The sequence below is a fragment of the Ipomoea nil genome, unplaced genomic scaffold (assembly GCF_001879475.1).
Source record: "Ipomoea nil cultivar Tokyo-kokei standard unplaced genomic scaffold, Asagao_1.1 scaffold1407, whole genome shotgun sequence".
Taxonomy (NCBI): Eukaryota; Viridiplantae; Streptophyta; class Magnoliopsida; order Solanales; family Convolvulaceae; genus Ipomoea; species Ipomoea nil.
This window is the reverse complement of record NW_017617835.1, coordinates 1312708-1340402: the sequence shown is the minus strand read 5'-3', so window position 1 is coordinate 1340402 and position 27695 is coordinate 1312708. Positions and strand designations below refer to the sequence as shown.

The window sequence follows — 27695 nt, the reverse complement described above, 5'->3', positions numbered from 1 at the left end:
TACTACTATACCTATAAAAGGGACATACTATACACTTGAGAATTTGCACGTCTTTCTTTTGTCACGAGAAAGAATACACTCTTTCTTATGGACACACTTCTATTTTTGTACAAAGTATTATCATCATTATAAACTTATAAATAGTATTTCTGTCTCCATTGTATCTCATTCTTAATTGCATTCTTGATTATTGATTTCAAACAAATAATACTATGTTGTTTTACAACTTATTTTTTATTTATTGATTTCGGAACTAATCACTTACCAAAAGAAAAGAAAATTACAGGGTGGGTAAACAACTGAATTATTTGGGGGGATGCCAATCACAACAAGAATAACAAATTATCCTATAAAGAATAACAAAAATAAAGCATTTGGGAATGAAAAGAACAGCAGTTATTCGGATGGGTTGATGTGCCCAAAAAAAAGAAGAAAAAGAAGAGATGGGAGGGCAACTGGGGAAGGACTGTACTTACACGACCTTAAAACTGCTAACATAATTGTGAGGTAAACAATGCAGACACAAGGCGGAATATACCAAGGGGAGAAAGCATATACGTATGTATATATATCTAGATGACGACATAGCAGAAGAAGCATTTCTACGTGGGAATTACGATATGGAGCAGAGAACACAGGCTTCCTAGCTGCTTTCTGCTGGGAGCTGGACCATGTTCCCGGGCCTGTTTGCAAGTTTCGGCCTCCACTCGGTCCGCCCTTTAACAATCTCGTCGCCACCCTCAAGACGAAGCAAATGTTGGCATTCCACAGTTTCAGGGTTGTCAACATTGTTTCCCAGAACAGAGGTGAGAGACTGCAGGACACTGTCCCTCCCGCATTCCTTCCTGTACTCCAGAGTCATGGCAGCTAGCTCGTTATTCTCCAAAATTGGCAAGGGGGCGCTCTGCAACAAAATAACATTCCAGCAACTAGGATCCCGACATACTGTTGAAAGAAGCAGTGAAAATTACTATAGAGAGGAGGAAGCAGATATCTACCTCCAACATCCACCCAATATACTTCACATTATTAACATGCTGGTTCACATCCAAATCACTCCACTTTGGCTGCAAATTTAACAAAATGAGTATAACACACAATGGGAATAGAAAAGGAATTACTCCGTAATATATACGTACAGTTAGTCCAGTAAGAATGGAGTCTGCTGTCTCGTCATTAAGCTTTGGTAATTTCCTACTATCCTCTTCAACAATTGGAGCCCTATCCGAAAAGTGCCTTCCAATTTCAGTTTTAACTTCATCAGGCATTTTTGCTAACCTTCTTGTCTCTTTATTCATCATCACCCACACACTAAAAGCAATTCAACAAGTAATCAGTAATTTTTTTAAAAATCATTAATTAATTCAAATGATTTTCTGACTCATGCAAGTAGCATTTTTCCACTTTCCATATCCTTAATAGTATATACAGTTTAGGCAACAAAAAAATTATGAGACGAAATGAAGAAGCTTTATTCAAGTGCAAGAGATATGTATGGTTCATTCGGTATTTGGGTATAGGCATAGAACTGCTAATATCTATAAAGGACAAAAAGATCTTCTGGATGCTTATACCTGGAAGCTCTCATTAAAGTGTCCCCAGTATAAAAATCACGGAGAAGCCAATCACGTCGCATACCATTCTTTCCTGATGCAGCTACCCACGTATCTACTTCAACAAGATCACCCCTGATAAAAAGAAATTGAAGCTATGATCTGAGGTCCTAAAATACTTGTTCAAGCATTCTGACTTGTTCATTCTACATATAAGGAGAGTACAGAGCACTTAATGCACGAACAGGGAGATTAGTGACCTGATGGCCTGAACAAGCAATACAATCTAAAGCTTTACAATATAATCAGAAAGTATTTCCTTTAGATCAGCCATAGAGGTCATGGGAAACTTTGAATTAGCTACATCACAGATAAATCAGCTATGAACTCAAATTCATATATCACCAGATTGACTCCTACAACAAGAGAATACATACAAGCATATTCCAAAACTTAATGCACACATTTTGAAATTTAACCACAGCCTGGTTCATTCAAAATATAATGTCAAGGTATGCACTATGCAGAATATAGTATCCTAGTATAAATGACTGGTATCCATATGCAATTCATGGAAGTAACATTCAAGGAAAAAAAAAACCTACCAAGCAGGGTAACGATCCACAATAACCTGCATTTTACTGACTACCCAAATCAAATTTTTCTTGCACATTTCCTGAGTTGAGCCAAACCCGTCACCCATGATTCCCACCGTCTTCACATGGTTCAGCGCAGTTTCCTGCAGTTTGATGTCATCAAGATATACTCAAGACACCATAAAATTGTAATCCTATAACTCCATTACATTGTTTTTAGGTTGCACGTCTAAAAAAAGTACTATCTGTTCAATAAACATCCAAGCAAAACACATATAAATGCCTCAAATATACCTGTAAATGATTCATCATTGTTTCTATTGATGCAGTTCTATCAGCTCCTATTTCATAAGACCTGATACTAAAATTTTGACGAAAAACAAAACCATCTTCAACAATTCTTCCCAAACCAAATGGATCAATGAGCATGTCAGGGCGCTTCGGCTTCCAATCTAGCATCATCCACTGCTTCTCAGCGGCCAAGAAAATAGTTGTTATGGCTGCAAGAAGCATGCTCCAATCCGGCAGCTGATTGATAAATGTCTTTGAGGGATGTGAAGTGGTCACCTCATCATCAGTCTTGAAGCCATCCATCACAGTTGTCACAGTTCCATTTACCTTTGGAGGCGCTTGTGCACTGGCCTTAACTTGCAAATTTCTAGCAGTGGAGGATTTCAACTTAATGCCTTGTGCGTCTATGCTTGCAGGTGCACTTCCTCCAAACTTTGCAGATGTTTTGGCACCAGATTCAGGGGGCACATGATGACCAAGGAAAAAAGCAGCAGTGGCAACCATGATGAAGTTATTATACCTCACTAGTCTGTTTAAGTACAACAAAATCTCAAGTTCAACCCAAGTGAATCTTATGACTTAGGGAAATGAAAATTTAGCATACTCAGCAAAATGCATCAAATGTCAACATTTCTCTCTGCATCATATTGTAAGTATCAGATCAAATCCAACCTCCAAAGTACAATATTTACATCAATAGTAGCCCCTTGAACTTAAGCTTCAAGTAACCGTATACATTAGTCGTTGAAACAGAATGGAGAAAAGATACAACTCTAACAAATCAAATATGTTTTCAGTAATTATTCAAATAATTAGTACTTTGATAGTAAGAAGAATTTCACCAAGTGAGGGCCAAGTTCCTCAAATAAAATTGCCCCTCCATTTGACAAATCATAACAATTATGCAAGAACAAAAAATGTATGCAACTTAAAAAGCAACCAGAAAAAAGTTCAAAAATTAAGAGGGTTACTTTCCAGTTTCCACTAGTTTCACAACATTTGTTATATGTAGTAATTTATCAGAAGAATAATCAACAAACTAATTTCCAATTTTAGCTAAACAAATAAGCATTTTCCCGTCAGAAGATTAACCACCACAATAAACCAACATATCTTCCCAATAAAAGATGAATAGTTATATACATGAAGCATGATCCAAAGAACTCAAGAAAAAAATAAAAATGCATCCAACTATCCCAAAAGCAAGAAAAAATCAGAAATGTTCATGCACCCAAAGAGCCACATTTACGCAATGAAAAACAGAGAACAGATCTGGGAATCCGACCTCGAAAACCAAACCCATTAACTTGATATTCCACTAACAAACGCAAGCAACCAAATGAACATCCATTTCTCCGTTAATACACATCTCCTATCCTCACATTACGTAAAATACAAGAGCATATCACTCAAGCCCCGGAGATCAAAGGCACAAATCCAGAAATTCGAAAAGACAAACAAACAAACAAAAAAATGGAAATGGAGATAAATCCTTACCTTGAAGCATACGTGAGTGGAGTGAGTTAATATTGAGGATGAATGCGTGGAAATGTACGAAAACAGAGAGTTCAATTCCTGATCAGCAACCCATATTTCGAGAAGATTTCTTAGGGTTTGCAATCTTTTTTTCTTTTTTCTTCTTTATTATGAAATATGATGATGATATTCTTGTATTCTTCGTTTTCTTAGACTTTTTGAAATAGCTGAGAAAAACTTTGGCTCGGACTCTCGGAGAGAGAGAGAGAGAGAGAAGAAACAGCGGCTTTTTGATGGTAGGGATTGGGCGTTTCTTGGACTACAATTTATAGTGTCCACCTGGCGCATGCATTTCAACTCCCACACTTTGCACCCTGCTTTTCAACTTATTCACAACTATGCCATTTCCCCTTTTATTTTTTCCGAATGCCGTACTCCCATAACTCCGTAAGCTATACATCTGGAAGTAGGTCCCTTTTAAAAAACAAAAAAATAGTCTTTTCTTAATGTTTTTTTTTTTTTTTAATGTTTAACTAAACATTATAAAATAGTCTTTTCTTATTTAGTTGAAAGTATTAAAAAAATCGATTTGTTTCATTTTTTAAAACATAAACATAAATTTATTATAAAGTTATTTTGTATAAAATATTAATTATTTTAATCATGATAATAAAGGCATTGGTAAATCACGACTCGTCAAATCCAAATCTTCATGTGCATAAGACACATCCTTGGACATTTTTGTCATACATTTTTTCAATAGGAGTCGAACTACACACTACCACCTACAGTCATGATTTTTAAGTTAGGCGATAAACTAACTATGCTAAGTCATGGGTGCAGTTTTTGGGATTTTTTCATAGTTAGAGAAGAGAGAATAGAGGAAAGATAAATAATAATAATAATAATAATAATAATAATAATAATAATAATAATAATAATAATAATAATTATTATTATTATTATTATTATTATTATTATTGCAACAATATTGCTACTTCAATATAAGATGCTAGATCATGATTATTCTAATAGTTTTATTTTAAAATGTTAAATTTTTTTTAAGATAAAATGTTAAATTTTAATATGTAAACAAACTAATTTAAAATTTATGATGATGTTCTTTTTAATCTTTTTACATTTATCAGCTTATCGAAAAGCTAATTTTACCAAACACTTTCAATCATAACAGCTAAGTTTGCCAAACAGAGTCATTCTATACGCCCAATGGCCATATGCCCCATGAGGCCATGAAGTCTTCTGGTCTCCTCCGCCGCGCACGCTACCGTCAAATTATTGAGCAAGAACGAGAAAAAAGTAAGCCAGCGGAAGTTTGTTCTTGATGAAAAAAATTGAAGAAACCAGTCTAAAATGATTTATTTAGGAACAGGGTTGTAAAAATCCCGCCTAGGCACCGAGTAATTGGCGCCTAGGCACTAGGCGCCCATAGACCGTGGCGATTTCCGCCCTAGGCTCCTGCCTAGGAGACTGGCCGCCTAGGCGCCCGCCTAGCACCTAATTCAGCCGCCTAGCGCCTAACTCGTCTGATTACGCCAAGTTAACTCGTCAATTTCTGTCGAGTTAGTCGAGTTAACCCGACCGACCCGACCTTGCTAATTTTTTCCATTTATATGACATATACATATAATATGACATATATACACTCGTAGACTAGTTTGATACTTTCACTCTTTGGATGATTGAAGTATTTGGGTATTTCATTTGAGTTTTTTTTTTTTTTTTAATATTCTTTTGATGTGATGACTTATGAATTTGTCATTATGTCATTTATTTGGATGTGTTATTTGATTGAATGTTGAAAACAACATCATTAAAATTGTCAAATTGCAAGTCTGCTACTGTTTTTTTCGCGACCGCCTAGCGCCGCCTAAATTCCGCCTAGGCGCCGACTAGGCCGCTTAGGCGCTAGGCGCTGCCCGGGCGCCCGACTAGCGCCCAGCGCCTACTGCAACCATGTTTAGGAATATAGGGTGCACTAAAACACAAAAAAAAAAAAAAAGAAAAAAAAAGTACACATAAGCTAATAACCAGTGCCATGTCATCATGGTAACTTCGGGTAACCTGCAAAAAATTCTAAATGAAAAAAAATTACTAGTTTGTGGTTCAAAATATATGTTATGAAAGTACAGGGTGCGGCATAAATGTTCCGATATAGTTCATGGTGCGCAATGACACTTTAGCCTAAAACTTATTAACATAGTTTGAGTTAGTTAACTAGTTGAATTGTGTTTGAATTTATTTATTTATTTATTTATTTTATTTTACCAACATGATAATCAAAATTTCATACTTTATTTTTACATTCCAAATTAGTTTTTTTTTTTTTTTTTTGGGGGGGGGGGGGGGCGGGGAGGAGGGGGGGGAGGGTGAAATCTCATGGGTAGCAAATAGCAATATAGGTTTTCGCGACTAAATTAATCGGCTGCTACATTGCATTTCACGTTGTGGATAATTTATTATAAAAGCATTTTAAATGTATAATAGTTTACATTTTTATAATACTAGATTTATTATTATTATTATTATTATTATTATTATTATTATTATTATTATTATTATTATTATTATTATTTGAAAATAAAAGGCTAATTCATTAAACATAAACAGAAATGTTTACAATACAGATCATTAGAATGACAGTGCATTCTTTACCGTCAGACATAGAAACAAATTTCTTATAAATGTTATAGAAAATTTGGATTGCGGACTGTTTTATAAATTTGAAGCCGAAGTTGTTGAATGAACTCGGTGCTTCTTCACAGATCTGGTCAAACATAGCCAAGCCTGACTTTGATGCGACCATTTTATCATTCCACGCTTATGATAAGAACTCGTCAAAGAAACGAGAGGAAAACTCGTCAAAGAAACGAGAGGGAAACACTCGCTAGAGAGACGAGAGAAAATAAACTAGTCAAAGGAACAAAGGGATAACATAGAACCAAACTATAACAAAATAAATGGAAAAGATGATAGAAAACTTGTCAGATCTAGAGAGTGTCTGGCGCCTTCTTTGAAAAACGATCGGAGATAATCTGAAATCTAACGCTTATTTTTAAAACAGCCAGAGGATGGAGTCTACTAATGGCACCGCCGGCTCAACCCTCCATTAGAGCGTCAGCCGGCAGTCGGAGGATGGAGGTGTAGGGCTTTTACAGATGAAAAAGGGAGAGAAAGCAGTTGTTTGGAGAGAAAACATTTTAGAATTTTTTAAAGTTAATTTCGTTTACTAGATTTATGATTGTACATTACACGACTACACGTGCTACAAATCTATTTGTCAAAAATCTATTCTACAAAGATGGAAAATATAATTTCACCGAACATATTATACAATCTTAAAAAATGGAATATATATAAATTAGCCAAAATCACATCAAATAATTGAATTTCTTTTGTCATTTTTAAAATTAATTGGTTATTTAAGTATGAAATTGAGGATTTAAAGTTTTTTTTTTTTTTTTTTTGAAATAGGATTTAAAGTTTTAAACTCATAAGTATGCAACAATGTTCATAGAAAATTTGTCTTTGAATGTGGCTATTTTTAATTGATTGGCCCACCATGAAACTGGATTGATGTAAGAAAATAGGGAGAAAATATATAATAATATATTAATAAGGGTCCAAAAAAAGTATTGAAAATTAGCTATAAATAAATGAACACGACTGCTTTCAAAAAAAAAAAATGAACACGACATGTTTTTCAAAAATAAATAAATAAATAAATAAACACGACATGGAAATAATGCAAGCCCAAGTGACCCAACCTATAAGCCCAACCAATAAACTAATTGACCCACTTGAAAGCTAGTTGTTAGGTGCCAACCACTAAGTCAAACCAACTAACTAGACCACCTAGTTAGACCACTTAAACCAACGTTAGACTAGGCGGAGATGTTTGGTCGACGAAGATAATGATGACGACCTTGTATGAACTAGACTCCCCCCACCCCCACCCCACCCCCTTTATACTACTATTGAGGTCCTAGGTCGTCGAGAATAGGTGGACCAGAGTGTTCAACAATCTTTAACCATATGTGTGTCATGTGAGTTGCCAAAAATTATCACCAAATCATCCTCCATGTGATACATTGTTAATCAAAAGGGTTTATGTTTGACTCTCCATAAAAATTGTTTATTGATTTTCTCGATTTCAAAGTGAACTTCACTTAGAACGTACATTTAGGTACCAAGTATGTACTTTCTCATAAATTAAAAGATTTGACTTAAGTTAATATTTCGTGTACACCAAGATAGACATTAAATTAAATTAAATTAAATAATAAAGCTTTGCAATGTCAATTAGTAACAATGCTAACTACTATTCATAGAAAAAAAAAGTGATGACTTTTTTAGGTAGAATAATAGTTATACTTTTATTATTTATAAAAAGGCTCGTTAATTGAAATGTATTGTGTTAATTAAATCAATGCCCAATGATAAAAGAAATTGTAAAATTACATTATCAAAATAAATATGAACTATTATAGTTTTATTAAATTGTTAATTTGTTTAGAATTTTATATTTATTGATCATATTTTATTCTAACAAAATAGTAATTGAAATCACCATCAATCATATTCAAACATTTAATCATTTATATTATCAAATATATAATTATATGTAGTTGAATAATAAATTACTTCATTTTATTGAAAGGCAATGAAATAAAGGAGAAAAAAATATTAAATTTGTTTATAATCAATAATCATCACAAGGTATGGGCTAAAAGTTTACATGTACCAACACTATAAAACTTGTGCAATTAAAATATACTAATTTGAAAATAAATTTCAACACAACCCATAGAAAAGAAAGAAAGAAAGCTTGTGCAATTAAAATATACTAATTTGAAAATAAATTTCAACACAACCCATAGAAAGAAAGAAAGAAAGAGAGAAAGAAACAAAATCTTTAGATTGAAAATGGTATAGGATAAAGTATAACAAATCAGTGTATTACATAAGGCTGCCAGAAACTCCAAAACGACATTTTGAATTAGTGTTTATTGATTTTATTTTGAGATCAGTGAATAAGGCTGCTCATGAATTGGCAAGAGCAGCTCATTCTAATTCTGATTTCCTTGTTTGGCTTGATTCTATTTCTTCATGTATTGAACGTTTGATTTAATAAAGTATCATTTTGGTTTTCGAAAAAAAAAGTATAACAAATCTTTTGTCGCAAGCTTTCAAACATTGTTTTTTTCTTTGACTTTTCAAACATTCTATACTTTTTTTTTTTAATAATAAATGACGGGATAACCTACTAGACCCAACCCCGACCTGAGAGTAGAACAATAACGACGGTCAAACATAACGGTAATCTAGGCACTTATATAGAACAAGTATACTCATTATTATACAAAGCACCGCCTCATTTCAGAAACACATACATTTATGAAGAGCAGGAGCGCTGCAATTATTGAGTGACGTTGTACATATTATTGTAGGCATTGTACATGCTTAATCATGTACTCACACTCTTAGCAATACAATTACTCGTCTACTTACTTTCCCACAAACATATTTCAGTGACTTTATTACCGTCAATGAATTTAAATATCATTATATTATATTTTATTTTATTTTAATAGTGAATTAAAATTGTAAAATCATTGAAAAAAATAAGAATGTATTACAAATATACTGATATTTAATTAGAGTTCAATTTTAAAAATAAGATAAAATTATAGCGATAAAAATAGCCTTAATTTCCTTGAAGCATTCCCCACGTGGTTGTTAAATAAATAATACCCCGTAAAATAAATATTGTAATTAAATGTGGTTAGATAAGCTTTGATCGATAAATGTGGTACATGAACAAGTACTTTTTATTTTTATTTTTTACTTCTGAATGCGATAGAATTTTTTTGAAAACCTAAACAAAAATGGTAAAAATAAAAAATATTGAATAAAATCAATCATGGCAAAATGTCAATTCAGTGTAAGATGGTGTGTCCAAAATAGAGTTTTTTGCACTTTTGGTCCCATGATTATAGTGACACTATCAGAATTGATCCACGACTTTCTGACATTGCAATTTTAGTCCACGATTATTGTTTTTTTGGCAAAAATGGTCCTTCCGACCACTTTTCCGTCAAAATTTCACCGGAGTAAAATTTCTTCATTTTTAAGAAGGCTAAAGTTGACATGTTTAAGAGGCTTGTATTACTGATTGTTTTCTGCCATATTTTGCAATAAAGAATTATTTTTTATCTAGGAAAAATTGTTAAGAGAAATGTCAAATTTAGCGCTCTTAAAAATCGTGAATCAATTCTGATAGTGCCACTATAGTTGTGGGATCAAAAGTGCAAAAAACTCGTCCAAAATAGAAACGTGTTTACTGGCTCTGCATTTTCGATAGATCCTGTCATTTCACAATCCCGTATGTCTAGTAAAGTAATTCAATAAATTCCATAGCCTTTCAATAAACACAAAAAATTATAATTAAAAAAACAGTCGATAAGTTGTTACATCAGTCCAGAGGTGGGAACTGGGAAGTAAAATTAGAAGTACATATAGACATATAGTACAATTTTGTAAATATTTTAAAGGGAAAATGACACTTTTTCCCCCTAAGTTATATACTTATAGCACTTTTTTTCCCTCAATTATTTATGTAAGCACATTAGCCCCTTTAATTATTTTAAAAGTGGTAATTTTTCCCCCTGATATATTAAATTGACATTTCTACCCTTAAAGTAAATATTTTATTTATTTTACTTCTCCAACAAATTATTGTGTATATGTAGCAATGACCACGGTTCGGTTCGAACTGAACCGGACACTATAGCAATCGAATTAAAAGTTTCCGGTTATGATTCAGATCTAGAATCCAATATTTAGATTTCAATTTATTAAATTTATGAACCAAAAAAAACTGGATCATGAACAGTGAACCGGTGGTTCCGGATCCGGATCCGGTTCGTGATTTTGAACCGTCTTTATTTTAAATTTTATTTTATTTTTTATTTTAAAATAATCTAAATTCAACAATAAATGTATTTTATTTTTTCAGTTCGGAACATGAACCAGCCATTTCGATTTGCGATTTTAATAAACTCTAAATATCGCGTTTTGATTCTAAATTGTAATTGGAATATTTTGGTTTGGTTGCTATAATATCTGTTTGGTTTGAACCAAATTATAGTAATAATTTGTTGAAGAAGAAAAATAAATGAAATATTTATTTTAAATATTTATTTTAAGGGTAAATATGTCCATTTAACATTTTAGGGGGGAAAAGAGTCACTTAAATAATTCAAGGAGAAAAGTGCTATAAGTATATAACTCAGGGGGAAAAAGTGTCATTTTCCCTATTTTAAAAATGAAATTTGTTTCACAAAAACTAAAAATAAAAATAAAAATGATACTCCGTATGTAAGTATGTTATATCTTTGGATATTGTGACCGAAATAGAGGACATTTACCGGCTCTTTCGGAGATTACAAGAAATTTCCTCGAATATTTCACAAGCACCATGACTCGCTCAAATAAAAACATATTTAAATTATCCTAAAATTAATATACTAGTTATAATGTGTGCATTGCGCAATTAAATTAATTCCCAACACAAAAAATTAAAATGAGTATTTTTGACTTGTAATAATAATAGTAGTAAAGAAGAGTATTGTAATACGTAATATATAGTTATAATCGAGAATAAAAATGATGTCCTAACAATTTTTATATTAAAATAAATTAAGTCTTCTTAATGTGATATTGATGAGTCAGTTTTTTTTTTTTTTTTGTTTTTTTTTTTTTAAGTAGCATGATAATAAAGTGCTTATTTATGTTGTTGAACAGTAATTAAAAATTTATGTAAATTAAGTTAAAATATATGAATTCATAAGTTCTCCTTATGTATATGATTATGATCTCAACTGTTGGTATATGTAAACTATTCATCTTGTATAATTTAATTGTTATAATAATAGTATAAAACCAAAATGCTCATAGTTATTGTTGTTGTTGTTGTTATTAAAATGTTAAAAAATATTTTTGCAATAAGTAAGTTAAGAATAATAAATAATTAACGGAACATTTCATTATTAAAGTGTGTACTTAAATAGAAAAGTGTTCACGGTCCCACTGCTCAAAAAATAAATTTCATAATTTGTTTTTAAAATTAGGTGATGTATTATGCAACAACTGAAACACTTAGAATACAATTACTAAAATTGTATAAATTGAAAGACTAAAACACATTTTCAAAAAAAAAAAAGAAAGACTAAAACACATTCTGTACTTTTCTGAAATTTCAATGAGGTCAAGTAATCCCACAAGCGATAACATAACTAGTCTACGCCACTAAGAAACCAATATTATACATAGAACTTAATATTTTAACACATTAATGAAACTGACACAATTTTATACGTAGAAGATAGAGTATGCAAATAATATTATTCTATGTTTTTAATATTCGTACTATTTTGATATACAAAATAAAATAAAAGAAAGGTGAATTGTCTAATAATAAATGACATATATTATTTAAAAAAAAAAAACAGGGAGTATTCGATACTATTACATGGCGTTTGGTTGGAGAGGGGGAATTACGTGGGAAAAGAATTACAATTCCATGAGACATGAGAGATGAATTACTGGGAATAAAGTGAGAATTTAAATTTCAGTGTTTTTTTACAGGAATAAAATTACCGGAAATTTCAATTCCAATGTTTGGTATACATGAGAATTGAAAGGAAATAAGTAGTATAAAGTAAAAAATGTCCATTGTTGTTGTTAGACATTAATTTATGTTAAAAAAGGAAGGAGTAATTTTGACTCATCACTATCTTTTTTTTTCTTCCTAAAATCCCCGGAATTAAAATCTCGGGGGGGGGGGGGGGGTCCATTGTTGTTGTTAGACATTAATTTATGTTAAAAAAGGAAGGAGTAATTTTGACTCATCACTATCTTTTTTTTTCTTCCTAAAATCCCCGGAATTAAAATCTCGGGGGGGGGGGGGGGGGGCATGGGATTTTAATTCCATGAAAATGGGGGAATTGCAATGTCTTTCAACCAAACAAGAAAATTTTGTGGCCTTTGGAATTATGTGGGAATTAAATGGGAATGGAATTTAAAATTCCTTCAACTAAACGCCCTGTTAGGATTTTGTATTATATATATATACTAGAATTCAGTCTCCCTCTCCATGTATTATTGAGAATATATCATTTAACATTCATATCTGGGACTCTTTTATCCTTATAAATATATATCTTTATGTACTTTAAATACAATTGATTGATTAATAATAAGATCATTCTCAGAACTATCATTTTCATTTGGTATCAGTAAATCAAACGGTACATGGCTACAAACCCTACCAAGAAAAAAAAAATACCATTGCCGCGCTGCCTTTGGCCGAGGAAACCACCTCTTCTTCTTGCACCATCTCCGATATTGCCTATCCAACCACAACCTCGATAAATGCCCTACAAACAACCCATCACTTTATCTCCATTAAACTTACTTCCTCAAACTATATGTTCTAGAAGACTCAACTTGTTCCCTTTCTCCGCGATAAAAATCTCATGGATACGTTGATGCCACATTATCGTGTTCGGCTTTATTTATTAAAGCTTCGGATGAATGTTCCATTGTACCCGGTCATGCAGCAAAAAATTTGGTCCATCAAGATTTTTTTATGTTGTACATGCTCACCTCGTCTCTATCCGATGAAGTACTTGTATGTTGTAGTGGGACATGCTATGTCCCGGGTCCTATGACAAACTATTGAAGTCGCATTTGGGTCTTTTTCTTGGACACGATATTTGAGTTACATAGTCGGCTACAGTCTTTGCGCCATGAGAATTTCATTACGAGGGAGTATCTTAACAAAGCTAGCGTTTTAATTGGACTTCTTGTAGAAGCCGGCCAACCAATTAGTTTGGATGAACAGAATCTCTATTTAGTTAAAGGTTTCTGCCTTGAGTATGCACGCGATGATTTCTTCATTGACAACTAAAGAACCTGTGACAATTGATCAACTCAACGACTACCATTTTGTTCGTGACAATGTATCATCAAAGGAATTACAATGATGTGAGCTAAATTGTACATGTTTCTAGTGTTAGTTTGATTATTTGTTGGGATTTAATTCACCAAAATGTTACTTTATTTGCATATTTCCTTGTTTTATTATTTAGTTATGGTTTACACGTGTTTTAAATGTTTTACGGTGTTTGTTAGTGTTTTGAAACCATTGTAGGTCAAGTACAAGAGCAAGGGATGTTCTAGGATAAGTTTGGAATCAAATTGGACCAAAAGGGTGCGTACACAGAGCATTCAACGCGTTGAGCTTGTGGCTCGACGCGTCCAAAATTTCCAATAGCAATCACGGTGCAAGCCCAGGAGCCTCGAAGCATTGAGTAAGCTTCTTGACGCGTCGAGAGGTTGCAACCGAGAGAAAGAAAAATAACGCCCCATTCGACGCGTCGAGTTTTTCCAGAATGTTTCGAAGGCGAGCAGTGGAGTCTCGACGTGTCAAGATTACTTCTCGACGCGACGAGCGTGCGAGAATGCAAATTGGCAGTTTCCAAAGTTTGCGGGGAAAATTCCTATTTCGTCCCTGGTTTGACCGCCGCTATAAAAGGACGCCTTCTCTCAACCCTAGAAGATTATGCTCAACTTTGGAGACAAGAAAGAAGAGAATTGAGAGATACAAGTTGTCTTGGGAAGCAAGGAGAAAGCTAAGGAGATTTGGGAGAATCGATTGGTTTAATTATTGTACTCTTTTAATTAGATTATTTGTAAACTCTTAATATTTGCTTTGTATTGCATATATTAGCCCTGTGTGGCTAATTTACTTTTAAGATTCTTGGGTAAAAGTATTTATGAACCTATGTGCCTAGTTCTATAATTCTTAATATATTATTATTTGGGTTATAACTTATGTTGCAATTGTGATAATGTTGTTTGATGCTAGTAGTTAACGGCTGTAATTACTTGTTTCATAGATTTTTTTTTTTTTTTTGGTGTCACAACGGGAGTTGGACATAATTTAGAGCACACACAATTGCACTTAACTGATGCACCTTGGGAGATGACATATTTGTTAGGAAGTTTAATTCTTGATTGTTGCACATCGGGAGATGGTAGTAATTATGAATTTATTATGAATGCATGTTCTTTTGTTGTTGGGTGTTTATATCACGGGAGTGAATATTCACATAGGTTAGAGATTACGTGAGTAACTCTTTCTACTGTTTGCATTCTCACACTTGTTTGAACCCAGATTTAATATTGTTTTTAAGTTTGACACTAAGTGATTAAATACTTGAATCTCAGGAATCTCATTCTCTCCTTATTGTTCTCACAAACTTGCATACTTTGTTTTCCTTTAATTGTTTTAATCAATCATCCATGTCTTTCGTTAGGATTAACTTTATAATAATAAATTAGTAGCTAGTGCTTAATACGCCCCATTTCCATGTGGATCAATAACTTGTTTACTCCGAGTAATTCTTTGTTTGAGAAATATACTGCATTCATACAACTAAACTACATACGTTAATTATTTGTTTGAGAAATATACTGAATTCATACAACTAAAGTACATCTTAATTATAATAAAGCCATATAGTCTTGTGAAAATTAAATGTTGATATTAATGGTTAAATGTTGGTATTAACAACATTTAATTTTCACAAGACCATATGGTATATATATATATATATATATATATATATATATATATATACTTATTATTATTATTATTATTATTATTATTATTATTATTATTAGCAGCAGCAGTAGTAGTATTGTAATATATATATGAATATGAATATGAATTGCAACTATGTTGATATTAGGTTATGTATTTTTTAATAAATAATATTATTATAATGTTGTCCAATATTCATTCCGTGCATCGCATGGGTAGCATACTAGGAGCAGAAATACTCAAGATCAAATATGTATACCGTTAGCTGCGATTAATAATAGTAACTTTTTGTATCATACTATTTTCAATTATTAAATTAAATATTGTAAATACAATATCATAATTATTTTGCCATATGCTTAATAAAAATGTAATTTTAAACAATTAAATTGTGGTTCATGTTTTATTCTTCTGTACTTCAAATACCATTATTAAAAACATTTTTTTACCTATTCTAACATTACAAACAAATATTTAATATTTAGTCCGTGCATCGCACGAGACAATACTAGTACGTACAAAAAGACCAACAGACATCTTCACCAAGCCACTAAACACAACAAAATTAAATGATCTAAGGGGCATGCTCAATGTAACTTTAAGCTTGAGGGGTGTATTAGGACTTTGTATTGTAAGCACATTAGAATTTCTTCACTTTCATTGTATTATTGAAAATATATCATTTATCACTCTCCGTATATTATTGAGAATATATCATTTATCATTCTTATCTTAATGAGAAATCTTTATATCATTGTAAATACATGTCTTTTTTTTTTTTTTTTTTTTTTTTATGGGAAATCTTTATATCATTATAAATATATGTCTTTTTTTTTTTAATGCTACTGGCTCAAGGTTCGAGCTCACAACTTTTTAAATGGAAGTCCAATCATAGATATCATTATTAGAGTATATAGTCTTGGTATAAATAAATAAATACATGTCTTTATATACTTTAAATACAATTGATTAATCAATAATATGATTATTTTCAAAACTATTGTTCTCATTGTAGACATCCACGATGGTAAAGTGTGGCGATTGTGAGAAATGTGTATATAGCCCACCCTAAAGGTAATAATTATTAATATCCACATGCATGCACAGACTACCCAATACGATGTATATAATTAAGGTTCGGAATAAGGTTCAAATTGGCCACTGAACGTAACCTGAAAATGCAATTAGGCCATTGAACGAAAAAAAAGTGCAATTAGGCCATTGAACACTTAAAAAATGTGCAATTAGGCCACTGAACTCTCCAAACGTATGCAATTTTACCGGATAACAGGTTACCATCAATTTTAGCAGGTTACCTGCTTACGTGGCAGCTTAGTTGGCATTTTTAATAATTTTTAAATAATTTTTAATAATTAATTTTAATAATAAATAATAAAATTTATAAAAAAATAGAAAAAAATTAAATAAAAAATAAAATAAAGTCGTTTTTATTTTTTAAAATTTTTTTTAATAAAAATTTATTATTAAAATTTATTAAAAATGCCAACTCAGCTGCCACGTAAGCAGATAACCTGCTAAAATTGAGGGTAACCTGCTATCAGGTGAAATTGCACATTTTTGAAGTGTTCAGTGGCCTAATTGCACTTTTTTTTCGTTCAGTGGCCTAATTGCACTTTCAGGTTACGTTCAGTGGCCAATTTGAACCTTATTCCTTAAGGTTTTGATGAGAAAGCTAAGGTAGCGCGGTGGCGGCGCCTACCATTCCAAGACCAGTGAGATTCTCGCGAGGTGTTTCTGTAAAACGTATATAGTCTGAGGTTTTTCCTCGTAAGACAGAGGGCCCAGCAACCTTTTCTTTAACTAATCCTAAGCAAATTTAATTTGGCAGATCAGAGGTCAAAAACTTGGTGTGCCAACCTTTAATTTGTCAGCATTTATCCTCCCTCACATGCACGGAGTATATGTCTAACATTTTGCGATTATGAAAGGTTTTCGGACTTAATTTACTGATTTAATAGATAGTATTTATAAAAAGATGAAAGATTATGATGACTTAATTGGGATAATCATTCTACTTGCATTTACTTTTCAATAATTAATTAAATTTCTTAATAATTACGTGATATTGTATGATTACAGGGACAAATTATATTATACCTTAAATTATGATTTATATTGTAACGTGTACTATTGATATATGTTTATTTTTAGTATTATTAAGATTAATTTTTAATGTATTATATGTTCATTTTTAAGTAATACATTAAAAATAAACCTTCAGAAAAAATGAACATGTAATATACTGAAAATGAACTTCCAATATACTCTTAAATTTTTGTTTTTAATATATTATATGAATGTTATTTTTTTATACTATATGCTCTGATAAACACTTGATATGATAAATGATATCAAAGCAATGTTAGGGGGTTGAGTACTCATCAATACAATATGCTACACCTACTTTTTTTGTAACAAGTACAATAATACTATAATAATGTCATTATTCAACACCATAAAAATTTCCAATACTCTATTTATTCTCTAGTACGTAATAATACCACCATTAACATCCTAAAGCTTTATTTGCGCATGCATTAGTCCTTTTAGCTAGCTTTCATTAATCCCGAGTTAATCTCTTGTTTTATATTAGACTAAGATATTTCGTTTCAACATAACAACAAGAATATAATAATAATAATAATTCATGTAGCGTATGGTTGATGGTTCAATATAATTCTTCTAATTCTCGTATTCTACCTTTCCCCTTGATAAATTAAATACATGGAAAACAAATGGTAGGTTAGGTTTGTTGATCTAAAAGCAAAGCAGACTTGTATTTGTATTTTGCTACCTATACTAAATACTCTCCTATGCTAAGAGCATCCCAAGAGTCGTTTGTTGGATAATTTTTTAGAAGTAAAAATTGAGTGTGAATTTTTTGACGATTGTAATAAAGTTTTTCTTTTTGTAAATTATTCTCCTGCAAATGTAACATTTTTGTAGGACCCATTGAATGGGAAAAAAAATGAAAAGTTGTCACTCCAACGGTGCATTACGTTGGGTGGGTGCATTGCCGTGCCCAACTGACGCGTAAATATGACTTTTTTTTTCCTGCTTGTCAAAATGTTTTCTTTTTCCTGCTTTTTTTTGGTTCTCTCTTCACTCTCTATTTTACTTGGCACTGAAAAAATCATTCAAAAAAAAAAAAAAAAAAAAAAAAAAAAACTCTTTAGAGAGCTCTAACATACATGAATGATGAATACGGCGTTTACAGCTGTTTTGCTGCAGAAGGGAATAATGGCTTTAAATGCTGTTTTGCTGCAGAAGGGAGTAATGGCTTTAAATGTCATAAAGAGGGAGCAGAGGTACATAATCATCAAACAGGATTTTATATCACTGCCAATTTGTCTATGATGAGTTATTTGATTAAGAATGGTATGTTATTGTGCTTGGATTTAATCATGACCTGTGTTCATTATTTGGAAGCTAGTTCGAGAGCGAGTTATAAGATATTAAGGAACAATTATGTGTAAAGTACAATAATAAAATAATTAATTAAGACAATTAACAAGCAATAGTAAAACTAAGGGCTTGGACTATTTAGAGCTCGTGTAATGCATTGACAATGGAACTATGGAGATCTTACTAGGTGCCATTGCCACTCTCGTATCGTTGGACTCTCAATTAGCTTTAGCCCCCACTCTCATGGTGACTCAATGCCATTAAAGCATATATTTTATCAAACATGTGGTGCTCGCATCTCTTTTCAACCCCATTTTCTCAAAGTTGAGTTGTATTAGTGAGAGGTATGGCTATGGTGTGGCTCAATTCTCATAGGAGCAAGTGAGCAACATCTTATCCATATACCTCTTGAATAATTTGGCCACATGAACCATACAAGAGTCAATACAAATTAAACCACCAAACTCACAACTAGAGTCATCATCACATCATTACACTAGCTCATAGCACAATTCAATCACAAAAGATGACTTAATCCAATCCCTAAGTGAATCTAGCTATTCATCTTAGGAATGCAAATGAAAGCATCAATTGAAACAAGAGACAATGCAATCACAATTGGAAGAAAGACAATATAGAAGAAACAAGAAAGACTTAGCTTAGATGATGAACTATGAAAAATTAAATCTACAAATTGCAAGATGAAATCTGAAAATATTCTTCAAATCTTCTTCAAAGTTGTATTGATTATGCAAATGAAATGTTTGCAGGCTTTCTCCAAGAAAACCTTGGAGAGAGAGTGGATAATGAAAAATTTCCTAAAAATAACGCCTAGGGCTATTTATACCCCTCAAATCATGTAAAAAATACAGGTTAAAAAAGATTCTAGGCCCGTGGTCACAATGTGAGTCCCAGCGTTTTAGCATAGCTTGCAAGTTCCTTGAGGTCACGATGACACTCACCGGCCATGACTGCGATCGTGACCATTTACTCTGCGTAGTAGTTCTGATTTTTAGGTCATTTTTCACCTTGCAGATGTTAGAATTGGACTTTGTTATCTTCATAGAAGTGGTAGCTATTTGAAATACCTTTCCAATGCCATTGAATTCACTTCATTTGGATATTTCTAAGTTGATATATGCTTAAAATACTGAGACGTTGCATGACAGAGTAAAGTACATAACATAGTGGAGTCACGTTGGTACTCATGGCGTGAGTGTCAGCGTGAGCCCTGATCTTCAATCCAAAATGCACATTTCTAATCACTTTTATTCCATTGGGTCCCCGAGTCATGTCATGATACTTCCAACTCGTTTTTTGTTTTTTTTTTTCACTTTCTTGGCCTTTTCATGACTCCTGAAACACGATGTTTTGTCAAGATGACTTCCAAACATATCCAATTGAGCGTCAATTTACATGATGTTGCAATCAATGTTTTGTCTCCAAATCACCTAAATGACACAAAAGAATCAAATAAGTGCATACTTAGCTTCCAATTAACATAAAATTATATGAGTTTGATATTAATTGTGTACATAAAAATACTAAGAATTAGCGATTATCAATGAGACTTGAGTTTGCTAATCTCAAACAGTAATATATATATATATATATATATATATATATATATATATATTCTTGGTTCATTTTTCATGGAAATGGCTATTCCTTATGTAATGTTGAAAACCGGTATGGAGGGAAAAAAAATTCCAAAGATGTTTGAGGAATCAAAATCATTTAAAAACAAATGAAACTACCAAACACTTGAGAAGGCTAGGATTATATATAGAAAATTAGATAATAATTGTATCTTTTTGTACATACAAAAATCAAAGCAAATCAAAGAAAAGGAAAGAAAAGAAAGAAAGAAAGAAAACTCTCCTCACTAAACTTTATTATTTGTCACATCTAAAATCGATAATATCTTGATGTTTTGTGATTAACGATTGAATACGACTTTGTGCCAATGGCTCATTTGTCATTAGATTTGTCAAATTGTTTACCCACACTTATTCCCCTATTTTTAGAGCATGAGTTACCCTTTGAACATATCTCATTCACTAATCAATTTCTTACAATTTAGTAAGAAGGGATTTTTTCTTTGGAGGAAACACCCCAATTAACAAGCAGCCGATGTTTTTTTTTTATTATTTTATTTTTAATAATGTTATTTTATTTCAAACATATTTTGTAAATAAAATATGCAGTAAGAAATAAAAAGAAGATGAATAGAATAGAAATTCTATTCCATATTATTTGATCAGTAAAGCAAATGTAAGTTAGAATGTTTCGTTGTTTGCAATGAATGACAAAAATAACGATCCAAATATTCATGCACATAATAAAGTAAACATATATATACTTATTAACTTATTAACATAATAGATTTATTTCCAACAATTTCTGATGTAAATTCAATCATAGTATCGCACCAACATCGGTTATAACTAACTTATTAGTTAGTTGTCCCAATCCAAGCAATAAAATTGGTGTATATATTAAGGACCACATAAAATGTATTTCCTAAATAATTATTTATACCGCACGCTATTTCCTTGATAGAAAGTAATGGAGAAATTATCCAAAATTTCGGTGGTTTAAATAGACCAGGACTATGTGGTCTAATGGTACCCGGGTTGGACTTCCATTTGGAAGATTACGAGTTCAAGCCTCAGTGGAGGCGTTATTGGTTCTTTGTGTTTCAATAGGTTGAGAAAGTATATGAACAGATACTACAATGTAATAGAGCCAGTAACTTTCAAAAAAATAGACCAAATGTGTTTCCACATAAACAAAATCATACTTTTGGAAGTTACATCAAAGAGGTTCACATGTTCCTATCGCGAAATTATTGTGTGAACTATTGTCCGCATAGTTATGTGGACTATGAATACAAAGTACATTTTTAATATATTAAAAATAAAAATATACTCCGTATTATTTTTGTATTAAAAATATATTATTTAATAGTATATAAAATAATGTACTTTTAGTACTCAAAAAATGTGATTTATGTACATAAATAATGTACTTTTAGTATATTAAAAATGTACTTTTTATTTATGCTCCACACAGCTGTATGGATCATGGTTCATGTAATAATGTTTGGAGGGGGGAGGGGTTGTCTTGACTATAGGATTAGAAAGGACATATAGAAATACCTTTTTTTAATGCCAAGAAAACTCACATGTACTATCTGAAAGTATGCACTAAATAAACTCCAATTTTGTATAGTAACCTAATCATACAAAATATGTAAATCGCACTAAAATAATTTTATGTGACCTACTCAACTAAAGAATATTAGTAATATAAAACTCTTTTTAAAGGAATAGGATAGTAACGACAAATTATTGTATGGACCATGGTCCACACAGTACTGTCTACACAATTTTGTGTGAACCGTAACAAAAAGTACATTTTTAATATATTAAAAATACATTATTCATGTACTAAATATACATTATATAAACTGATGTATTTTCAATACTCAAATAATGTATTTTCCCTGAATATAATATACGTTTTTGATATACTAAAAATACATTATTTATGTACTGAATGTACATTATTTGATAGTATGGTTCACACAATAATGATTGTTTATGAAAAATTAATATGTATTCCTTGAATACAATGTACATTTTAATATATTAAAAGTACATTATTTATGTATTGAATGTACATTTGATAGCATAGCCGTATGGAGCATGATTGCTAATTTCCTATTACGAAATTCAAAATCCATTTTATATAAGGCCCATATTTAAAGCCTAATATTTCCAAGCACTCAACTCGGCCCGAAAAGAGTTAGCTGGGTCTGGTCCAGTTAAAAATAGCCCAAAGTGTAGTGGACCCGAACCGGTAAGCTTTTATGGCGTATTTAATTTAATTAAAGAAAAATTCGAAACACGTGCTTTCCATGCTGTCCTTATATTTTATAGGAATTACTACAAAACCCCAAAAACTTTCCTTTCTCCTATTGTCATAAGCATTACTTTGTCCTCCGCAGCTCCGCTCCTATCCCATCCCAATTTTTTTTTTTTTTTTTTGAAGAAAATTAATAATAATAAATCTGCGGAGGGAGTCGCCCAGTCGGCAATGGTTGATCGAAAGCTGATAATTTTGTGGTCATTCTGAACGACAACAACAATATACTGCAAAATCGAATATCAGTACAAGAAGTAAAATACCAAAAAAAAAAAAAAAAAAAAAAAAAAGAGAGAGAGAGAGAGTTCGTAGAAGCTGATCAATCATTGCTATTCACTGGTAAATTTTAGATTTTCAACATGAATTTCATTTTCAATTTGTTTGTATTGAATTTTCTAGGAATTTTCGGCATGAAGTTTTTGATTTTTTAGTATTTATTATTTAATTTCAGTTTAATTAATTTAAATTGGTATCGTGTTGTTCATGTAGCTGGGGAAGATTCGGATATTTGGAGAAATTTATTCTTAATTCTTATTCATTTTTATTTTTTTTAGTTTAATTTTTATTTTTATTGTAGTAGTAGGGAGGGGAGTGGCATTTCTAGTTGACCGGCATTCTGAATGGATTTCAAAAGTTGATTCCAATTGTCAATTGCGATGAGTGGTCTAGAATTGATATGTAGTTTGTGTAAACTGGATGTTATTCTCATTTGCGAATAGAGCATCCTTTTCTATTAGTTTAAGAAACAGCTTGTTAATGTCTTTTGTTTGGTAGGAAGTTCAGATTCAAAGTTAAAGAATTTATTTATATATGTAGGTATACATACCACCTGCTTTTACTTACTTGATTTGAAGAATCTTCTGCTACTATGTTTTCCAAATTGTAGAGTATTAGTTAATCTTCTGAATGTAGAGGAGACTAAAAGCTATTTTCATTTTATTGCCAGGTAAGAATTTCGTAAGAGGAGTTTTGTTGTGCAACTTTTTTATACTTTGTGATTGGTTGCTGTGCAATTCAAGAACGCCATCTGATTATGAAATCATTGCGGCAAATGCTATAGTGTTACTTAACTCTGTAACTATCCGGATTGCCATAACTGCATTGAGTTTTGTTGGGTTTAAATGGCGGCTACCTCTGAAGAACCAACTCGGGAGAACCCAAATGATAGGTTCCCTTTGCTTATGGAGCAGGAAGAAAGCTGTCAAAGTAATGATCATGTTATAGATATACGAGGTGTTAATCCTTCATTTTCAGCTTCACCTGACAATGAGTCTCCTTCTGGTTTGAATGCATCCCAGCGAGAAGATAGACCATCAGGCAGTCAATCTCCTCCTCCATCAAATGGTTCAATTTCTCGAAGTCTCTCAGTCACAAGGAGAGGCGAAAGTATGGGTCATCGGTGGAGCCCGTTTAATACAATGTTGTGGATTTCCGTTGAGCTAGTATTCACTTTAGGACAAATTATTGCTTCCGTCGTTGTTTTATCCTTATCAAGACATGAAAACCCACAAACTCCATTATTTGCTTGGATTGTGGGTTATGCTGCTGCATGTGCCGCAAGTCTTCCCCTCCTATATTGGCGTTATCTTCATCGCAATAATGTCATTAACCAGAGGTCAACTCCATTACGTCAAGGTTCTAGTCGTGTAAATTCGACATCAGATCCTAATTCTTACATTACCGTCTCGTTGACTCGGTCCTCAGAAGATGAAGATGGTCAGAATGTTCCAAATGCATCCCCACGCATTAGGAATCGGCAAAATACTGATGCAAGGTAAATACATGTGCATATCCATTCAGGGTGCATTATCATGGTAGCAGATGTTTTTGAAATGAATCAATGATATTATGTATTCTCTGAATCTGAATCCAAATATATATGTGCAATCTCAATTCCAATTTTTTTTCCTGGCCAGGATTGCTTCATTCCTGGAACATTTCAAAATGGCATTAGATTGCTTCTTTGCTGTTTGGTTTGTTGTTGGCAATGTTTGGATCTTTGGTGGTCAGTCATCTTCTGCCGATGCTCCCAATCTGTATAGGTACTGCTTACTTTAAATTTCCTTCTTTCTTTTGCCGCTGTAATACCTGTTATGCTAACATGCTTTCTACATGCTTTACAGGTTATGTGTAGTTTTCCTAACCTTTAGTTGTATTGGGTATGCTATGCCTTTCATCTTGTGTGCGATGATATGCTGCTGTCTCCCCTGTATCATATCTGTACTTGGTGTTCATGAAGATATGAATGGAATGAGAGGAGCAAGTGAAGAATCTATTAATGCTCTTCCGAGATACAAGTTCAAATCAAAGAGAAACGGAAGTGGCATTCGTGGAGACAATGAGACTGGGGTCGAAGAAGGTGGTTTTCTAGCTGCAGGAACAGAAAAGGAGCGGGTGATATCAGGGGAAGATGCAGTATGTTTCTTGATCTATATACTCACAATCCTTTCTTCTTCTCATACACAACTGTCCGTTGGATTGAAGATTCGGTGTAATTGTTGCAGGTTTGTTGCATTTGTCTATCTAAATATGAAGACAACGATGAGCTCAGGGAGCTGCCTTGCTCGCACTTCTTCCATGCAGAGTGTGTGGATAAGTGGTTGAAGATAAACGCGTCTTGCCCCCTGTGTAAATTTGAGATTGAAGTTGAAAATGAAGATTCATCATCTCCGGCAGAAGGCAGTCAACAAGTGTGAAGTGTTTTGGGATATGAAAACCCAATTGGCCGGCCAAGTGAACCTGGTAAGCCAGTGAGAATACACTTCATATTTGATTAATACTTGTCTGGTTTTTTGGCAATGAAATCCTGTTTGTACAGTTTTTAAAGTTCAAATCAGATATGAAGTGTGAAAGGAACAAAAATATTTGCCAAAGTATCTTGAATTGTGTTCAGCACTATCCTGAAGTTCAATGAATTTGTACATCTCAGATTTTATTATGTGATAAGGAAAAAGCTCAAAAATGAAAATATAAGTAATTAGATGGGCAGTGAGTGAGAGAAGGCATCTGAAGAGCCAAAGAAGGTTTGTTAACTCATCTGCACACTCTTTATCATCTTCTTCTATAGTACCCATTGCTAATATGCCAACCAAAATATAGCTTCTTTATCCCTTCCATTTCACTCCACAGTTAAATTTTTGTGAAAAAAAAAAAAATGGCTGTTTGTTTTTAGATTGCTTGTGGGATGTGATGTTGGTATTCTAATGCCTACCATATCAGGTGTATATATAGTGTAAGCTCAATATTTAACAAGTATTTTTGAAGTATTTCTATATATGGCCCAGTTTGGTAAAAAATTGGCCTATAAACCAATTTTAGCTTATTTGACCACTATTAATTGTTTGATTTAGTTAAAATATCAATATAAGTGTTTGGTTAATTAGCTTTTTGCAACTCCAAAATGTTAAAATTCAAAAGTTACTCCAAACAACTTTTTCAATTAACTTTTTCAGAAAAGAAATTATACCAAACAGCTATCCGCTATCAGCTAATTTACCAAACACTTTTCTACAACAGCTAATGTTATCAACTAATTATACCCTCTAATTAACACAATCAGCTAACAGCTAACAACCATTTACCAAACATGTATATATATTAATGTTCGATATTATAAATCCATAATGTGTTATGACGAATTAATAAACAAGTATACAATAATTAACAATAGAATCTATTTTACTTTTGGTCCGTAACTATAGTGAACTTTTGCCACAAGGAAGCTCACCAGACGCTTACGGGATCCTCCAAGATGGAGGTGCCCCAACTACTACACTAAGGGTGTGCAAAACAGAACATATATTGTCAAATAAACATAAAGTACTATAATAGTACAATTAAACTAGTGTGTGTGAAAAATGAAACTAAAAGAATAGAGCTCTTGCAATACCGTACATGGTCCAATGAAACTGTAGTAGAATTAAAATGCTACATTAGTGTTGCTGTAATGAAACTAGTGTGCATGAAAAATGAAATTAAAAAACAAAACAACATTTTCAAATAACTAAAATGTAATTAAAGTGATACGATGTCGTTCTGCTTTATGGTCCATACTGCTATATGGTCCACAATAAAATTTGCCAAACTCAGGTCTCTTGGGCCTGTTCAGTTCGGCATAATCAATTATGGACCTCTAAAACAGATACCCGAGCCTCCCAAACCCGCCTAGTTATATCCATCAAAGGTCCATTAAGAAGCCCGATTACCGTGCTCGTCACACATGCCACACCTATTGCATTGCCATAAAATCCTAAGATAAGAGTCAAATAGACCCTTCAACTACCCTTTCAAAAAAAAAAAAAAAAAAAGACCCTTCAACTACAAGCCAAAGTGCAATTAACCTCTTAAACTAACAAAAGCTTCAATTAGACCCTTGATCTTTTCACTTTATGCAATTAAGTTAATTAACAGGTTACATTTAAATCATAGGTAAAGTTTTTTATTTTAATTTTAAAAATTAATTAAAACAAAAAATATATTTCTGATTCAATAAATTAATAAATTAAAACAAAACAAAAACAAAAATCTTCCGACCACCGCTTGACTAGTTGGACGCAGAAGTCGGTTTGACTTCTCCGTCCAACTGGACGCGAAAGCCGGCCTGGCTTCTCCGCCCAGTTGGACGGATAAGTAGGTCATGGCTTCTCCGTTCTTCAAACACATGAATCGTTTCCATGACCACCGACACGGACAACCCATAAAACCAGCCTCTACTACTAACATGGTTAAAAGCAA

The 27695-nt window shown here is 32.4% G+C and overlaps 2 protein-coding genes and 1 long non-coding RNA gene across 3 annotated transcripts; 1 reads left to right on the top strand and 2 right to left on the bottom strand.

The window, feature by feature from the left end:
• Positions 1 to 307: 307 nt before the first annotated feature.
• LOC109186558 lies at positions 308 to 25353 on the bottom strand. The gene is made up of 3 exons (XR_002055146.1): positions 25343 to 25353; positions 13245 to 13253; positions 308 to 643 (listed from the first exon to the last, which is right to left on the bottom strand). It is a non-coding gene; the product is annotated as an uncharacterized LOC109186558 (long non-coding RNA).
• On the bottom strand, positions 328 to 4216 carry LOC109186555 (palmitoyl-acyl carrier protein thioesterase, chloroplastic-like). Its single transcript, XM_019336580.1, has 7 exons — positions 3938 to 4216; positions 2444 to 2969; positions 2159 to 2292; positions 1575 to 1688; positions 1140 to 1311; positions 999 to 1067; positions 328 to 904 (listed from the first exon to the last, which is right to left on the bottom strand). Exons 2-7 carry the CDS (start codon positions 2942 to 2944, stop codon positions 644 to 646), a joined length of 1251 nt encoding a protein of 416 aa, XP_019192125.1. The 5' UTR covers positions 2945 to 2969; positions 3938 to 4216; the 3' UTR covers positions 328 to 643.
• Positions 23020 to 25894, top strand: LOC109186554 (E3 ubiquitin-protein ligase At1g63170-like). Its single transcript, XM_019336579.1, has 5 exons — positions 23020 to 23300; positions 23908 to 24735; positions 24878 to 25003; positions 25085 to 25376; positions 25466 to 25894. The coding sequence occupies exons 2-5, from the start codon at positions 24083 to 24085 to the stop codon at positions 25655 to 25657; spliced, it is 1263 nt and encodes a 420-aa protein (XP_019192124.1). The 5' UTR covers positions 23020 to 23300; positions 23908 to 24082; the 3' UTR covers positions 25658 to 25894.
• Positions 25895 to 27695: the final 1801 nt, after the last annotated feature.

Excerpts from the sequence above, each read along its gene's own strand:
- LOC109186555 (XM_019336580.1), bottom strand. The coding sequence starts at position 2,944 with ATGGTTGCCACTGCTGCTTTTTTCCTTGGTCATCATGTGCCCCCTGAA. Across the intron at positions 1,689-2,158 it reads GTGGATCGTTACCCTGCTTG|GGGTGATCTTGTTGAAGTAG; the intron begins GTAGGTTTTTTT and ends TCTTTTTATCAG. Across the intron at positions 1,312-1,574 it reads ACTTTAATGAGAGCTTCCAG|TGTGTGGGTGATGATGAATA; the intron begins GTATAAGCATCC and ends AATTGCTTTTAG.
- LOC109186554 (XM_019336579.1), top strand. The coding sequence starts at position 24,083 with ATGGCGGCTACCTCTGAAGAACCAACTCGGGAGAACCCAAATGATAGG. Across the intron at positions 24,736-24,877 it reads CGGCAAAATACTGATGCAAG|GATTGCTTCATTCCTGGAAC; the intron begins GTAAATACATGT and ends TTTCCTGGCCAG. Across the intron at positions 25,004-25,084 it reads GATGCTCCCAATCTGTATAG|GTTATGTGTAGTTTTCCTAA; the intron begins GTACTGCTTACT and ends CATGCTTTACAG.